Consider the following 19,476-nt stretch of genomic DNA (forward strand, 5'->3'; position numbering starts at 1 on the left):
TGAAGATGGATATACCTAAAAACCAGGCTGGTCTACTCAGCTGCTGGGCCGTCCATGTACAGAAATGATGGACGGTCCAAAAAAGAGAATGCAAAATGGGGCACGTTGAATATGAATGCTTGATGGATGAATCGCCCACTTCCTAGGTTGGCACTGATGCTTCCTGTAAAGTTGCATGTGGGGCCCAGCCCATCCAGAGAATAGACGGTGCTGATACAGAACACTAAGGGAGATCCAAGCTTTTCCATCAGGTGGGCCACACTGCTTCGATCACTACTCATGAAAAAAAGGTAGTTCCAGTTCTAAGATGGGCTACAATGTACAAAACAAATCAACCACTAAAACATATTACTCGCCGTTCATTTATTTGGTAGACATTGTCACCCACCCGAGGATTGAAAGGAGCTGATTTTTGCACCATAAGTTCTAAACAGCATGGCCCACCTGATGGAAAGCTCAGATCTCATACAAATCATCTATGCTAGCACGTGTGCCTGATAACATGCGTGTGGACTCAGCAAAGCTGTAGATGTTATGTATATAGCATACATGCATGTTCAATTTTTTTTAAGAAAAAGGAAAAGAAAGAAAAAGAGTCAACCTCTGTCCATCATAAGATCTATGTGACCACATCAAATCAGTCTCTTTTATAAAGACATTATCATCTAAGATTTCAACACCCACCCCTATCATCAGCAAATGGCTATAGAGTCTTAAATTTCTAGATCTTCATATCAAATATAAGAAGAAGAAAAAAGTATAGATTTAAAAGGCGTGTGGGGCCCATCTTGTGTGTGTACGGCATCGAATATGTCCATGAGCATAGCTACTCCATCATGGGGCGCGTGGATTTGCAGGTTTTTTCGATGGTTCTCAATTGTTTAATTTCCATGCCTGGCCCAACGTTTTACTGTGTATGTTCCATCTGACACGTGCATTACATGGGGCCATCATTAATGATTGGATAACAAAAAATCAGTAGAAAACAATGGATAACTATCCAGAACCATCGAAATTTGTATAGTGGTCCACATGATAATTTATTCTTCATATTTTATGGAGTCAAATTTTCATGAAAGTAGGGCAACCCTGATGGATAGATTTGATGACATACACACACTCTGATGGGCCTCGCATGTAGCACTTGTAGAATAAGTTTATTTTGTTAGGAGAGTGCAGAAACACACTGTAGACACTCCACCTAGGCTAGCATCTCGAGAAGACTAGAACAATCCGGAAACCCTGATCATATCCTAAACCAAACCCTAATCCCAACCTAAAATCCTAACTGCACCCTAAACCAAATCCTAATCATAACCTTGGCCTAAACCCTAAACTCAACCTAACTATAGCTCGAACCCTAATCTAAACTCTAAACCATCACCGAAGCCAGAGCAAATGTGAAAATTAGTATAAACCTCAAAAGTACACTGGACCATTTGAGCCCAAACTCTCGAAAGAAGACTTTGAGCTGAACCAGAGCACCGAAGAAAGCCCACTGACCAGAGCTCGGACCAAACTCAGCCCCAGCCCGGGCGGTAGTCCTTATCCGACAGGTGTCCCCTCTGGGCACACAGCTGTCCCCCGTCCCAAAGTCAACTTTCATATAGAATTATCCCTTTAGTTCACCTTATTTACCCTTCTACCTACTCCCAAGAGCTCATAAGAGTATGTCATATGATACTTCTCTCTCCTCAACCAATTCCAAGCTGTCATGTTAGCTTTTGCCATTCATAAACCCGACAATTACCACAATGTCATTCCAAAAGGTTATAAATAGCCTTCTTCCATTCACATTTCACATAACACAACAACAACAATCCAAGAGAGGGAGGAAGAGAGAGGGAGAGAGAGGAAGAGAGTGAGAGTGAGGAGCTCCAAGCCTCTAAAATCTAATTTTTCAACTACCTCTTGGTCTCCTCCTAACTATCTCAACCCCATAGTCTAGCTCGGATTGATCATGGTGTAGTCCATGTTCTAGCCGATTCGAGAGCAGGCCGAAGATCATTTCATTTTACGTCCAAGCATTCATCATAACATCTATTCCCTTCTCAACCACCCTGCTTCTTTAGATTGCTAGTGAATGTATGCTCTGTGACTTGCTGTACATCGAATCCTGTTACATCAGAAACTCTTAATAATCTAGTCCTCTTTTCTTTACATTTATATATGCATCATCACATCCGTCTTTTCTAAAAATATTTTCTCTGTGGCTTGCCGAAATCCCGGATCTGGCTGCATAAGAAATCCATGTGTGCCTAGTCCTAGTCCGACCATATCATCCATCCCTTGAGATTTCTTACCACACCAAGTAAAGACTGTACATTTGTACGGGTTAAGAGGGTGCCTAACACATTCCCTCTTTGTAACCAAGTTCTCTTACTCGGAATCCCGGATCGCAGATTAGGAGTTAATCTAAGGCAAGAAAATTTTCAGTTTTCTTTAAGCCTTACATATTTTGTAGGCTCTAGTTAACTACAGAATTTTGAGATTAAGTGGCTAGTAGCGACTCCAAGCTTACAAAATCAAGATCACACTTCCACACAAAAGATTAAAAATCATATTGCCTAAAGCGTTGGTGCTGATCTCCCAGCGTTCACACACACTGAGATGAATCAAGTAAAGTATTTAAATAAAACAATTATGCTCAATCACAAAGACTCTAAATTTAACATGGAAAAATCCTTACGAGAAAAAACTTTGGTACAAAGCGACAAATATGCACTATAAAAGCAAAAAATTACAAGAGAGAGATTACCCGATTTGAACAAGCCTCAAATCACCCAAGCTACACCATCGAAACACTATGAGTGAATTAGAATGCTCTGATATATATATATATATATATATATATATATATATATATATATATATATATATATATATATATATATATAAGAATTACAATCGAAATAGGAAATAAATCTCACACTTATGCAACTCTGCGTAACTCTGCATAATTGTTCGATGTCATATTCAATGTCACTTTGATGGCATCAAATAGCCTTCGATGGCATCAAACTAAACACCAAAACGTTCCGGTGACTAAACATGTATTTTTCAAATTTTCTCGATGGTGCTTTGATGTCATTGGTGGCTCATCGATGGCATCAAACCCCTTTTGATGGAATTGAGTAGGACACTTAAAGTGTCTAGAAACCAATTGTGAGATTTACAATTTTTTCCAATGGCATCAAGTTGTCATTGATAAACCTATTGATTTAGGAATTTAAGACATCACATATTCCACCTGGACTTGCAGAGGATCTGGCTTCCAATGGGACTTTGAACTCTATATATGTAAATTGACACCAACCTGTCACTGGATTTTCTATATTTAGTTAAAATCAGAAAATACACTAAAAATTTGATTATATAAGTGTTTTTTAAAAGGAATATGATGTTGTTAGTCAATCATGTTGATTTTTCTAAAATTAAATCAATGGTCATCCGTCCATAGATGTAATTGTGAAATGCATACATACACATTAATGCTAACTCTAAAACCATGAACTAAAAGTGGGATTAGCCATATTCCTTAAGACAAAATGTCGGATTACATGATGAATGACTTTGGTTGTCTACACGCTTTCCTGAGCAGTAGATGCCCTTAATTAGCTCACTTTTTGCCAATTCTCCCTCAAGTGTGTGTAATAAATAGGTAAGCCCACATGTTTTTGGGGTTAAAAAGACATGGCTAACAGTTTCTTTTATTTATAGACTCTTGGATCTCGTATTTCATTTTAGAAATCAAGTTATACATGTAACATGGACTCTCATTCATCGAAAATGTTATCTTTCTTCAGTACAAAGTTTTCTTTTGCAACAGTGCTTTGAAATTTTGAGCCATATATATATATATATATATATATATATATATATATATAAATATAAATTTTAAAGAAGCAACGAATAGCCCTATGCGTGTGTTGTGGGCTACTGTAATAGGATAATAATTATATTCTCTTACTAGATCCCGGTGATTGTATCTATTAATCGTCTAAATGCCTGTTCGTGCGCGGTCTTAAAAACTTAGTTTTGATATCACATGTTAATTATTTTTGAAATTGAATCAATGGTCATGATTCCATAGCTAGGATCCTGAAATGCATGAATACATAAATGATACCAACCAGAAAACCATGAAATAGAAGTGGGATTAGCTATGCATATACCTTGATCCATGCTGAACCAATGATGCATGACACTCCTTTAGGTGGTCCAACTTGATGATGAATGGTTCTTATAATTACTCTACGCATTCCTACATGGTAGACACCCTTAGATCACATTCTCTCCAATTCTCCCTCAAATATTGCAATAGACGAGTGGTCCCACACATTGAGGAGTAGTCCCACACATTTTTTTAAACGTATTAGAGAAAACCAAGAGTCTCTTATTTATAGCCTAGAATATTCTCCTTTCCTATTATAGAAACTAAGTACTACCATAAACTCACATTTCTTCCACATGTTAACTTTCCTTCAACATGAAGTTTTCTTTTATGACCGGGCTTTGGAGATCAAAATTTTAAAAATATCTAAGGATCCCATATGGTCATGAGTACGTGCGTGCATATGCTTGTGAATGCGCGTGGGCCACTTTAATGGGAGACACACTAACAAATCACACCAAAAAATTATAATCAAATAGTAATAATCGCCCAGCCTGTGGGTCACAAAGTATGTTATATCAAAATCAATCGGTTCATGTCATATCAAAATCAATCAATCGTATTGGTGACTTATCTATTCACTGTTCCTAATTAGTAAAGGGAAATCTTTATATATATATATATATATATATATATATATTGCTAGAGAACATAGTTCAAAAACTTGAAAACTCGATTGGACTTGATGTTCAGCCAAGTCAGGTTCAACTCGAAGGCTCAATCCAACTTGACTCGATATTTAATAAATTATTAATTAAAATTCATGATTTGTAATAAATATTTAAAGTTGTTATATGTAGTATAAAAAATATAAATATGAGACACCTATTAAGTTCTTTTAAAAGGTCTTAGAGATTGCTCAAGTCGCAATTAGGGTTAGCCATGGGCCAGGCTACCTAGCCGGCGTTGGCAACCCATCCTTATACCGGGGCTTCAATCCCTAAACTTGGTCCAATGGCTGTGCTTGGCTTGCAATCTTGGTCGGGTTGGGCAACAAGGCCCATGATGTGTGGCCCGGCTCAATCTATTGGCCAAGTTCAATAATCAAGAGAGCCGCTGTTATATAAAAAATGGGCAATATGAAAATAATTGTGATAGACTTTCATGTATAGTTTAAAGGCACTTTTAGATCTGCGTTATGTTTTTATTGTGAAAATCACTTGTATGATAAGACTCATGATAGATCAATGGACCTGATCAGCTTGCAGGACGATTGGGTCCAACTCCATGGCTCAAAGGTAGATAGACTCTATTTCAACACTGAAATCATGGGATCGAGTAACAATCATGGTGAGGGTGCATATGTCAGCATATATAATTGTGAGTGTACATTTAATGAAAAAAATAAATGGAACATCATTAAAAAAATAATCTTAAATTTAAATTATTTGATCATGTCACTATTTTCCTTACAGGGCTGGTCTTTGCCTAGCTCACCCCATTGGGCTGGAGTCAATGCCTTTTTAGCCTGTCTAGGGCCAGGCTGGTATAGGGCCAGGGCTTAGGTGTGTAGGGCTCAAGATTTAGCGATAGTCCCATGTCGTGCCCTAGCATGGCCCATTGCCACCCGGGTCTAGAGCTATACTCAGGGAATATTGTACCGTTAAAGGCAGAAATTCATCAAAGTTAATGCATCCAACATATAGAGGGGGAGAGAGTGTGTCATGCTCACCTGCGCAGAGAGAGAGAGTCATGCTCACCTGCGCACCTAGGCACGTGTGTATCTTCGCACATGTGTCATGGGTGTCTAATCTGAACGGTCCATGTGATGCGGAATCCCATGGAACCTTATGTGACAAATTTCCACTCTGATCTAAAATTATGGTGGGCCATAGAAAAGAGAAATGTAAATCAAGGGAGGAAACTGTTTTCATTTGTCATGGCCCATCAAAGTTTTAGATCAAAGTAAAACTTGGACCTGAAGGTTTCACGAGGTGCTGCTTCACATGAACGGTTCAGATTTTGGATCCACATCACGTATGATGGGTTCTCAAAAAAGTTCACACCAGTTCCGTGTGAACTGGTGCGCAGTGAGCATTTCCCTCTCTCTCTCTCTCTCACTCTATATATATATATATATATATATATATATATATATATATATATATATATATATATATATATATGAGCCAATGATGATTCGGTGATGACCCATGATCCCCATGATATCTCTCTCCCCGTCTCTCTCTCTCTACATATACACACACACAGTAGAGTCTGGGGTGTGATACCATTTACTATAGAAGGACGAAGAGATAAGCAATTCCAAATGAGACTTAACTAATTCCACGCATGCCCATCTCATACACACCTATGCACACGTGCCAATATGGAATACATATGCTTGATCTGAGCTTTTGATCTCGTTGAAACAACGGCTACATCTTCTTCCTCACAAATCAGGCAGTTTCACTCATCAGGTGGGCCTGAACACTATAATAACCATTTTCAGTCGTCATTTGTTTTCTATCCTGTGGCCCATCTGAGATATTAAATTGCCTATATTTTAGGTCAGAAGATCTAAACATTGTTTCTCACGCGATGGACGGCTCAGATATCACATGTGTCCCATATTGTCCCATATTGACACGAGTGGTTACTTGGGAATAGGCAGGGCTTCTACACGCTCTGTGAATTACCTGGGCTCGGGTATGATAGTGATATCACATAAACATCATTTTCTTTCGAACGTAAAAGTCAATCATATCCCTTGTGGCGTAAGAAGCAAAGAGGTGGTCTAAAAATGTGTAGCAGTTAAAAATAAAAATAAAAATAAAACCTTCCCATTGCACAAATTGCTTTGTAGTGCTCCTAGCTGCATTGGTTCACTTGTACAATCCAATCGATTGATCTGAACCGTCCAATAAGTTCAGAATACATTTCATACGCAACACCAAAACAATTTTCAATGAACGGACAATCTAATCCATCCTTTACTTGTCCTTTTTTCTATAGCCATCGTTCTTCCAAGCAATGGATGGGATGGTTTCAATTTCCTAACAGAAGTGATTCTTTAGAATCATAAACAATCTATGATGGTTACTAACAAACAGATGGAGAAAACTGTAGTTTAAACTTATTTTTCTTACATGATCTTGACCATCAACATTTAAGGCCATTAATCAAATGGTTAATATTATTCAGATTAATATCATGTTTTCATGGTAGCCTATCAAATGTTCCCTGGACTTAATGAACAGTCTAGATCAAAATATTGGATTGTATAAGTGTCCCAATACAACTAGGATCACTGTAACTTATAACGGTCCTGAGAGCACTGGACCATTTCTGAAATTTCTGATAGGACAAAAGTTACTTGGGTATTTTTCTACTTTTAGTATCATCAAAAGCAGCTAATGGCCCACCTGACAGTGTGGCCGAGATCTTATATCACGGGCCACTTGGGCGGTTGCCGACAGAGCATGTGGTCATCCTTCTGGAAGACCTTTGTGGATCCGTACTGCTGTCGGAGAATGTGTGGACCAGATGCAAAGGCCTGGTGGTTCCTACCATACCAATCGCTCAAAGAGATAATGAAAAAAAAAAAAGAAAAAAAAAACAATAAAACAAAAGCAAAAGAGAGAGAATTATATAATGCTCGGGAGGAATGTTTGTTTACATGTGGTGCCATGGTTTGGTAATCTTGACCGTTGAATGAAGGAACCATGGTGGATGATGACATGTGCAGAAAAATGTCCCGGGATGGAAAGATCTCAACGGTTCAATAGGTGGCCTAACAATTGTACACTTAAGAAAGGAAACACAACCGAACCTCACATTCAACTGGGAAATCAAACGGCTACAATTTATCGTGAGCCCTGCAGGGTTAGATACATGACATCGATGGTTTGGATCACTGAACCTTGAGGGTTCGAGTACCCATAGGTGGTGAAATCCCAACATGGCGTTGAGTGTGTGAAAAAATAATAATATAACGGGCAAACGGACTCGGATTTGGTGGTGACTCCGACACCACCCAGCTAGTTGGAAAAGATCTGTGAGTCCATCATGACCTATGTGTTTTATCCACGCTGTTCATCCATTTATCTGGCTCATTTTAAGGTGTGGCGCCAAAAATGAGGCAGATCCAAAGCACAAGTGGACCACACCACAAGAAGAACTGAGGATTGAACACTTACCATTGAAAACTCTGCTGATATCAACTGGAAAATCAAACGGTTACAATTTATCGTGAGCCCTACAGGGTTAGATACATGATATCGATGGTTTGGATCACTGAACCATCATGGACCCCTCTCGTGAAAACTGAGAAACCGAATATAACGGGCAATCGTACTCGGATTTGGTGGTGAACCCCACAGCACCCAGCTAGTAGGAAAAGATATGTGGGCACACCATGATGTATGTGTTTTATCTACGCTGTTCATCCATTTATCTAGCTCATTTTAAGTTGTGGCCCCAAAAATGAGGCAGATCCAAAGATCAAGTAGGCCACACCACAGGAAGAACTACTGAGGATTGAACACTTACCATTGAAAACTTCTCGGGGCCACCGTAATGTTTTTTTGCCATCCAACCTGTTCATAAAGTCATGTGATCCCGGATGAAGAGAAAACACAAAATTTCAATTTGATCCAAAACTTTTGCTTCCCTTAGGAAGTTCTCAACGGTGGACGTTCAATCCCTACTCTTTCATGCGATGCGTTTCACTTGAACTTTGGATCAGCCTCATTTTTTGTGCCATGCCCTGGAAAATGGATGGATAGAGTGGATAAAACATATTCATCATGGTGGGCCCATAGGGTTTTTCCATCCGCTATTTGGGTGGTGTTGGGGACCACCCAATTCTAATCTCATGCAATCTATAAACTCCTTACCCAAGCATTGTCTAATAACACTCTATATTGGAGTTGTTTTCTGCAATAGGTGTATAGCATGTCGGAATTGAAATTACGGCTTCAATTCAAATAGAACAACAATGACCCCAAGTGTTAATATAGGCAGACACACGTAGTGTATGACCAAGATCCAAAGAGATTAGTTGCCTATTCATCACTCGCTCAATGTGTAAAATCGAATTAGGTGATATTCAGAGGGTGGGGTTGATGGGTTGTGCCTTTGACTTCTATATAAAAGGATTTTTTGATACAGACAAAATAGATTCTTACAGTCGGTCGCGAAAAACAACTGCAGAATACTCTTTCGATTGAAGAACTGAATCCAGAGTACAAGCGTAAACTTAAATTACAGCTAAAGATTATCAACCACTCGATTACCGTCATGGATTAATTACACTATGAAATGTAAAATAGCAGGCTTGGAAAGTAAAGATTAAACTATAAAATGTAATTTGCTTAATACAGTAAGTAAAAGATTACACTATGGAATATAATTCGACAAAATAATTGAAAGATAATAAATTTTATTTATTATTATAATTTATTTGTGTTGGTATGAGATGATTTTCTTTCTTGCATTCATATTCTATTTATAACTTTGATCCAGCTATTCTAGATCATTCTCAAGTCCTGACGGTTATCATAATTGATGCTTTCCATGTTCATTGCTTCCTTTGCTTCTCCTTTTAACACCGGCCATATAACCCCTTGAGCATGATCATTTATCTATCAGATGCTCAAGTAGTACACGACACCAATACGTCTTGACTACGCTTATTAAGAAATCTATTCTGTATATATCTACATGTTTCCGAATGCACCATACATACCCATACAGATCACACATAATTAGGGGTGTACACGAACCAAGCTAGCTCGGTTAGCTCGCTCGACTTGACTCGAAAAAGCTCGATTCGACTCGGTTTGAAGCTGAGTTTGAGCCAAGTCGAGCTGATTTTTTGAGCTCAAAAATGAGTTCGAGCCGAGTTTGAGCAGGCCCCAGCTCGACTCGACTCGAATCGAATCTAGCTCGAATTGAACTCGGATCAAACTAGTTCAGTGACTCAGTTACTTTGCCATTGATGTTGCTCACCAACTGTTTGATAAAATGACTCAACGAAATATGGCTAGTGGCATGGAAGGTTTGGCTGTTGGCAAGGAAGGTTTGGCTGATGGCAAGGTTGTCATGCCTTGATATTCGGGTGCAAAATGTGCACCCTCAGACCCGAGTTTCAGTTCGTAACTCATACACAAAGTGTACTAATTTAATTCCTTAATCAGTTTATTCAGAGATGATAATTATATTCAGTCTAAGTTCTACCATAATCTCAATCACACATACATGACACTTAGCACCAATCAACCAGGCATATAAAAATATTGACAACTCTTAAAATAAAATAAACTTTAAAAATCATTCATTTATTATATCATCATATTATAATTATGTTTATTTTATATTAATATCATTTCAATGAAATAAATCTAAATAATTTCTTAAAATCTCAAAATCAATACAGATATGCATTGTACGTTAATCAAACTATGCTAGCAAATAAATTAAATAATCAGAAATGGTCTAATGTCGCCATTTCATTTTCAAATAAGTATAGCCACGTTTCACATGGATCATGTTCAGGTACGGTGGATCATTTCGGTTCTTGCGCTACTTCATCTGCTAATGGCTCCTTTGTTCTGTTTTTCCATCAATAAAAAGGTAAGCTGACCAGGTTTAGTGAAATAACCCAGCATGGTTTATAATCATAGCAATTAAAATAACATAAAAATGGATGTACAATGATATGGATGCAAATAATGTATGAATGCATCAGATGAGATGATCATTCATCTGCTTGGGTAGGAGGTCGTCAAACCGCATCCACCCGTTGGGTAGGCTTCCACCTTTCGGCAGGCTTGGACATAACTTGCATTTGATAACGCTCTATCGGGATCGATATTTCTTCTAGGGAGGGCCCCTAGGATCAACCATGCATTATGTAAATGTAATGAAAGATGAATGATATGTAAATGCATATTTTTTATATTTAGTATAGTTGTCTCGATCAGAATATTGACATATGAATTTAACATACAATTATCATAACAAAATACTCAAATTAGTATATCAATCAATCAAACAATCACAAACGATTTTATTTTAATTTTAATGAATTATGAGACAAGTTGGGTTACTCACCTGAGTCTGATAGTGTAGAATACATAAGGTAATTAGGTTGGTTTGAATTCAGAGATTTTATCAGTTATATCAACAACATTATTATTCATCTAGTTATTTTACATGGCGGGGCCCACCTTGATATACATCCTAAGTAGCTAAACCCTAAATGATCAAATAATTAAAATTATATGTTTATTTAAATTTAATTATCAAGATTTAGATTTTCTTTTTAAGATCTTGCAATTGAATGTCAAATAATTAATCAGGGTAGGCCACCGAATGATTGGATCATTTAGATTCTTGAGGTATTATCATGTTTTGTCTCTACACATTGGATAAATTGTATGAATTTAACCATGTATACACCAATGACCCATCTTGACTTTCTACGTCAAGTGATACCAACACTTGCACAAAAATGTAAAATTTCTTTATTAGACACTTCTAGATCTGACTAATGTGGCCCATCCGATGGTTAGATTGATCTGAAAATTAGGGCGCTTGTATATTGTGGCTTTAGGGATCATATGATCCGTATAGATTTATCTTAACACAATCAGATTCCATTCATTCAATTTATTTCTAAAATATTACTAACCATATTTGAAATAAAAAAAGCATCACTTTATTAAAATTGTCTCTACACACCTATACAATGATCGTGTGGATGATCCACACCATCCATTGTATATATTAAGAAGAAATTAACAACAAAATTAAAAATTAAAAAGATTTAACGATTAAAACTTATCTGATCGAGCCTTCTTAGAATCTCCTCTCCCTTACTCTCCAAAGGTTCCTATTTTTTTTTTATATTAAGCAGAAACCTCTCCGTATCCCCATTTTTTTAAAGAAACTTCTCTTGATAAGATAGGATAAGCACATCCTCCTTTATCCTAAATTTGATTTTTTTTTTAATGACATTTGATAAAAAAAAATATTATTATTACTACTCCAGGAATCACCTCTCTCTCAACTAAGAATATCTCTACCAACTCAACTATTGATTTGTTTTTATTTTTTATTTAAAAAATAAATCTTTAAATATTTATTTTAATTTTTTTAATGCACCATAATTTAGGGCTGTTACAAAGGTGGCAAGGAAGGTTTAGTTGGTGGCAAGAAAGGTTTGGCTAGTGGCAAGGAAGGTATTTACATTAAACAAATATCTTTTTTCTCTGTTTTTTTTTAATTTTTATTTTTTTTTATGTTACTTAGAAGGTGTTTGAGAAAATACCTGTAAAACCATTACCTCTGTTTGTAAAACAGAAGGATTTTAAAGTTGTAGTTTAAGTGTTTGTGGAAATGCCTCAATGGCGAACTCGGCTCAATCTTGGCTCGAACTCGGCTTGAGCTGCTGGCCGAACTGAGTCGAGCTGGCCAATTAGGATCGAGGATCGAGCCGAGCCAAGTTCGAACTGAGGTCAGCCACTATTCGAGGCAAGTCGAGCTGAGGTCAGCCACTATTCGAGCCCAGTCGAGCTGAGGCCATCTCGACTCGATTCGACTCGATGTACACCCCTACACATAACTCTATCTGATTGGTTGTGGCAGGGTATGACAATAATGGGGATGAATAACTTTAAGAAAACAAGCTACTTTTGCAATAATAATAATATACGCCTTATCATATCAACGGTACGGATCGCTTCACGATGGGCCCCACTTATAAAAATTAAAAACCCTAACATACTATAAAAACTCTAGGCCAAGCATAGTATAAAACCTTTACAAATCGAACTATTTAGAATACTGTCACTATGGTGGGCCATCGCTTACATGCACACATCCACCGCATGCTTGCCAATCTAGACCATTCGATATGTGTGGTAAGCTGTGGATCGATAGAACCAAAGAAATCAAACTTATCGGATGATCCTAAGCATCCAACTCCTATAGCTGAATTTTGACCCTTGAACATATTTAATTTTTAACCATCCGTTCGATGACCAAACTTTAGACATGTAGGATTGTCTAATTAATTGGATTTTTCGAGTGTGCCCCACCCTCCGTGGGACTCACAATGCAATCAGTCTAGATCAATCGATCCACATAGGATGTATTCCTGTCCAATTTTTGTGAAAAATCATAAAACACCTCTGCAATTTCTTAATTTCTAAAATTAGGACCTCTAAAAAGGTAAATAGCCTTGTTTGAAGTAAATATCTCATTGAAGAAGATCACATACATTATGGTTTTTTTTTTTCTTCTTCTTCTTTAAAGAGTTTCTCTCATTTAATTTGTCTAAGATGGGGTCCATGGGGAAGCTGATTGAGTACTGAATAAACTCTCTGAGGCCCACTGTGATATACGTCTTATCCACACCGTTCATTTGTTTATCAAGGTCATTTCAAGGCATGAGCCAAAAATTGAAGCATATCCAAAGCTCAAGTGGATTACACCATAGGAAAAGTGTGAATTGAATGCTTACTGGTGAAAATTTCTTGGGGTCTGCTTAAGTTTTGCATGAAGCTAATATTTGTGTTTTCCTTTCATCTCTATCTTTGTGACCTTACAGGTTGGATGATAAATAAACATCACAATGGGACCATAGGAGGTTTCATCCATATCTTTGTGACTTATAAATAGGTTAGTTGACAAATAAACATCATTGTGGGCCCTAGGAGTTTGCAACGGTAGATGTCATGATCCCCATTATTTCCTGTGATGTGGTCCACTTGAACTTTGAATATATGTGCTTTAATTTTGGGCTCATGATTTAAAATGATTTGAAAAAATGAATGGACGACGTGGATAAGATATTTATCACAGGAGGCCCTATAGAGTTTACTCGCTACGCAATCCAGTTCCGGTCTATGGGACTTGTTATGGGAAGATCCGAGCCCCTTAAATTTCGAGGTCTGAAGCCATCTTACTCTGATTAGATACGTTAGGACTAATTGGAAATGGGGAAAACAACTGAAGGGAGATTCTCAGCTCGGGTCCAGTCACGCTCCTGCTCCGAGGCAGTCAGCTCTGAGTATTCTAAGACCGGGGCAGTCAACGTGAAGCTCAGATCGAAGCCTACTCGGGAAATCTCAGGTCACCCCGCCACTGCTTGGCCAGTGATGGAATACTCGAATACCCATGCCTGCGCGACACCCATTATGAAGAAATCCAACTCAACAGGTTAAGTCCGCCAACCACCTTGGAGCTTGGAGGGGAGACCTCGGGAGTACCTAACAGACAAGTGATTCTGAGTCCACCACAAGCCCAGAACTAAACTCGTCCCTACCTCTGGAGGCTATCCTCTGTATACTAGTCCAGGTCCGAGGCTCGAGGTCAGGGCTTCTTTAGCCTGAGATCCCGAGCCGAGGCCGAGGTTAGATGTGGACGTCTCATGCACCAAACTAAGAAACTACCTTAAGTGAACACACCCAATTATCTTGCCTGCGGATACGCACGATACGCTACACGATCTCCTAATTACGGACAATATCTCCACGATCGTAGAATCCGACTGATTGAGCAAATCATGCCGAGATTAACGGACCCAGACCATTCGATAAGCAGGTATAAATACAACGAGACTCCATTGCTACAGGTATGCAAAATCTTGCACTCTCTCACTACACCCGAACTTAGACCCAGATTCCCTTGACCTGACTTAGGCATCGGAGGGTCCCCTGCCTAAACTAGGATCTCCTTTGCTCATTGTGAGTGTACAGGTTCAAGACGTTGGAGTGGTTTGGAGTCTGTAGATCAGAGTGGAGAGCCGTCCAGATTTAGTCATCAACATTTTTGGTGTCGTCTGTGGGAATCTGATACAAAAGGTCAGGTTCTTATTCTTAAGCATAATGGCAAGAGGAAAGAAGAAAGTGGTAGCTGCGAAACCGGACTAAAATGATCAGACCTGTTCCTCTTCACTACTTCATGCCGAATCGGCCCCATGGCCTTCCTAGCGTTCTCGCAAGTGGGCAAGCAAGTATCGAGCTATGTATAGCAAGATACAAGTCCTGCGCGACGAAATCAACCAGATGAAACAGCAATGGGAGCTGCGAACACGTCCTGTTCAGGAAACAGTTGGCCCGGTAGTGGAAGCCCATTCCGTGCCGAGGAGTATGAGACCCGAGGGGTCTCAATGTCAACCTGCTCAGACACCAACTTCGGCTCAGAACCCTCCCTCGACCCAAACATGAATTTTGGCTCGAAATATAGAACTCGGATTCCAACGAATGCCTCAGTCACCTCGACCCTGGCACCAACAGATCTCCGCCATGAGCTAGAAAGGAGGAGGGAAAAAAAACTCCTAAAATAGAAGAACCCAAGAGATAGTGGCTGAAAACAATGATCTGTGGGAAACATGGTTCGTGAAGATCAACAATAAGATCCTAACGCTAGAAAAGAATCTGCAGCCGTCGTCAGTCCCCGCCACTATCCAAGCAATGATGAAAGAGACCGAGCCTCCCTTCACCTCTGCGATCATAAGCGAGGTGATGCCTCAGAGGTTCTGGATAGCTCCCGTCATCTAATACTCTGGGTCCGGTGACCCATCCAAGCATGTGGAGGCTTATCGCTCATGGATGCAGATCCACACATCGACGGACGCGATGATGTGCAGGGAGTTTTCAATCACACTTATGGGATCCGCTTGGAGTTGGTACCACCAGCTCAAACCCAACTCCGTTGAATCCTTTGCAGAACTCAACCGATTATTCCTTACTCAATTCATAAATGGTAAGAAGAGTCGGAAACCGAACACTTATCTATTCACCATCAAGCAAGAGCCTAAGGAGTTGTTGAAGGACTACATCGCTCGTTTCAATGAAGAAGCGTTGTAGGTGGAAGACTACGACGATAAGATGACGCTCTCTGTAGTGTTCAACGGTTTAAAAGAGGGGAAGTTCGTCTTCTCCATTGGAAAAAATCCACCGAAGACATTAACCGAGCTCATCACCAAAGCTCAAAAGTATGTTAACGCCAAGGAATTCTCCAACGCCCAGAAAAATATTCAAGTAAAAGAGCCGACTGACAAAGAGAAGAGGCCAAGGAACGAAGAACCTCAGACATCTAGTAAAGGACCAGATGACTGTGCTCCCTGCGATCGTCGTCCAAGTAGAAAACCATAGGGCAAATTCCGTTCCTACACCCCCTCAACATATCCACCGAGCAGATTTTACTGGACATCTAAGGGCAAAAGCTTCTGAGTTGACCTGTTTGTATGAAGGCCGACCCGGATCATCGAGACAAAAATGAGTATTGTCATTTTCATCGAGATCACGACCACAACACAACCGACTGTGTGAACCTCAAGGATGAGATTGAGACCCTTATTCGAAAAGGTCATCTACGCCAGTATACCAAGGAAGAGAGAACAGCTTGGAAAGAAGAGCGAGAGCAGCCGAATAATACCCCAGAAGAGCCATCCAAAATCCGCACCATCTTCGGTGGCACGTCCGGTGGAGGAGACTCGAACTGGGCTCGAAAGGCCCACTCTTAGAAGTCTGATTTAGAACACTACATCCACATGATCGAGAGGCCAAGTAAGGAAATCCGGGTCAACCCGTGCAGTATGACCTTCACGGAAGACAATGTGCATGGAATCCAGCATCTGCACGATGACGCCCTAGTGGTTACTATGACCATAGCCAACCACAAGGTGTACCGCATCTTAGTCGACACCGGAAGCTCAGCCGATGTGATCTACTCCGAGGCTTTTGAAAGAATGAGAATTCCAAGGTCACGCCTTAGACCTGTGAAGACCCTCCTACACGGCTTTACTGGAGAAAGGATAATCTCCGAGGGAGCTATTTCCCTCCCTGTAACTGTGGGAGAAGGACAACACCAAGTCACCCTCATGGTAGACTTCCTCATTATCAACGTGTCATTAGTACATAACATCATTTTGGGTAGACCGTATCTCAATGCAATGAGGGTAGTCGTCTCCACTTATCATCTGATGATGAAATTTTCAGCCAAGGGCGGGATAGGCTACGTCCGAGGCAACCAATGCGAAGCTAGGAGATGTTACGCGATAGCAGTAAAGAAAGGGTCCGTGAAGCAAGCACTCACCTAGATCCCCGATGACTTACAGAGGATTCATTTATGGAAGACCTGGAAAAAGTACCGCTCGATGAAGCAGACCCAAGCAAGACTGTTTAGCTCAGAATGTCGTTAAGTTCCGAGCAATGGTCTGAAATGATGACTTTCCTACGACAACATAGGGATGTCTTTGCATGGTCGCATGGGGACATGCCTGGGATCTCTCTAGATGTCATGGTCCACAGGTTGAATGTGGACCCGGATTACAAACTCGTGAAATAGAAGAGGAGACCGTTCGATGCCGAGCGGTATGAGGCTATAGCTGACGAAGTCTCCATTTTGCTCGACGCTGGCTTCATAGAGGAGGAACACTATCTCGATTTGATCGCAAATGTAGTCTTCGTCAAGAAAGCCAACAGGAAGTGGCGGGTTTGAGTGGATTACTGGGATCTGAACAAGATGTGTCCGAAGGATAGTTTCCTATTATCTTGGATTGATCAGCTAGTAGATAGCACAACAGGGCACGAACTACTCTCCTTCTTAGACACTTATTCTAGGTATAATCAGATTGCGATTTATCTCCTAGACAAACAGAAAACTACCTTCATTACTGATAAGAGACTCTATTGTTACTAGGTCATACTGTTTGGCCTGAAGAATGCTAGGGCCACATATCAGAGGCTGGTGAATCAAATGTTCGCCAAGCAGATCGTGTATACTATGGAAGTGTACATCGATGACATGCTTGTGAAGAGCATCAAGGCGTCCGATCACTTGGTAGACCTTGGAGAAACATTTGTCATCCTCCGAGAATATCAGATGAAGTTGAATCCCGTGAGGTTAGGATCTTGCACTCTCTCACTACACCCGAACTTAGACCCAGATTCCCTTGACCTGACTTAGGCATCGGAGGGTCCCCTGCCTAGACTAGGGTCCCCTTTGCTCATTGTGAGTGTGCAGGTTCAAGACATTGGAGTGGTTCGGAGTCTGCGGATCGGAGTGGAGAGCCGTCCAGATTTAGTCATCAACAGGACCCTAAAAGTTTATGATCTTGTGACCCATCACACTGCAGGGTTGATCATTTGGGGCCAAAAACCCCACTTTCGAATTTGAATTTGTAGGGTTTAAAGGGCTAATAGAAGAGCCTAACTTAGGGTTTTAAGGGCCATTTATGTGTCCTATAGGTACATGAATTTGAAAGAGACAAGGCAAGCTACATAATTTTAGTAGACTTTTGTTAATGTTAGGCACAGCTGTGTGTATTTGGCAGAGAGCTTGTGAGGGTCCTCTCATGTGGGGAATTGGGTTTGAATAATTTGAAGACATAGACATAATTTAGAAGGATTTGTGGGCCTACCTCCATGTATGCTGATTATAACACTTGTCATGATCTATAGCTACCTATGTGACATTCACGTCCACAAAATTTTATTTATTTATTTATTGAATTCCTCCTTCTTCTTTTATTATTATTATTATTAGCATTTTTATGACAGGTTTGCTAGAACAACCTGACCCCACCTATTTGTGGTACATGAGGTCAGGATCTTCCTATGATGCGCCTAATGTTTTTTCATCCATCGGTTTATATTGTAAACTGGGACCCACTTGATGGGCTGAATCTTGTGGCAGAGGGATCACATGATCATGAACCTGACCCATTTGTTGGATGGCTTAAATTGCATGCTTGTATGCAACAATGCCACATTTAGCAGTGTGTAATGAGAGGGCTCACTCTCGTGGGGCTTGAAAAAGCTCTTACAGCATTCCTTCTACATCATTTCACTAATTTAATTAATCTATACTAGACCTTTTTGAATGGAGTGGTAGTTAATTAGGGTGCGTTTGGTTGTACCAAATATCACAAAATTTCATGGTATTTTTATATCATGAAGTGATATTTGGTGCAACTAAGTGCAACCTTGGGTAAAAGTAAAAATTTCATTATTATACTTCTTACTCAAGATATTACCTTCATACCTGAGAAATAAAAAGAACTTAAGGCAAAAAGATGAAATGATTATATGAATTATATGGATGGTAGAAGTTAAAACTTTTCAATTTAACATTAACATCGGCAATTTACTCGTTTAGGCTCTTAATGGTACCAAGATGATCAGTGGGTATTTGCGCGACCCAATTTTAAACGATCTGGATTCAATTTAGTCTAGAGTACATCGGACCACATGCCATGATCTACGATCCACTCTGATATCACCTGTAGGATTTTAAAAAATAAAATATAAACAGAAATTGTCGGACCATGCCCGGAATCTGTCGTT

At 39.6% G+C, this 19,476-nt stretch overlaps 1 protein-coding gene across 1 annotated transcript; it reads left to right on the forward strand.

Annotated features, from left to right (window-relative positions):
- Window positions 1-16,724: 16,724 nt before the first annotated feature.
- LOC131250564 (uncharacterized) lies at window positions 16,725-18,522 on the forward strand. The gene is made up of 3 exons (XM_058250852.1): window positions 16,725-16,973; window positions 17,831-18,033; window positions 18,465-18,522. Exons 1-3 carry the CDS (start codon window positions 16,725-16,727, stop codon window positions 18,520-18,522), a joined length of 510 nt encoding a protein of 169 aa, XP_058106835.1.
- Window positions 18,523-19,476: the final 954 nt, after the last annotated feature.

This window comes from Magnolia sinica, chromosome 7, assembly GCF_029962835.1.
Source record: "Magnolia sinica isolate HGM2019 chromosome 7, MsV1, whole genome shotgun sequence".
NCBI classification, from domain to species: domain Eukaryota; kingdom Viridiplantae; phylum Streptophyta; class Magnoliopsida; order Magnoliales; family Magnoliaceae; genus Magnolia; species Magnolia sinica.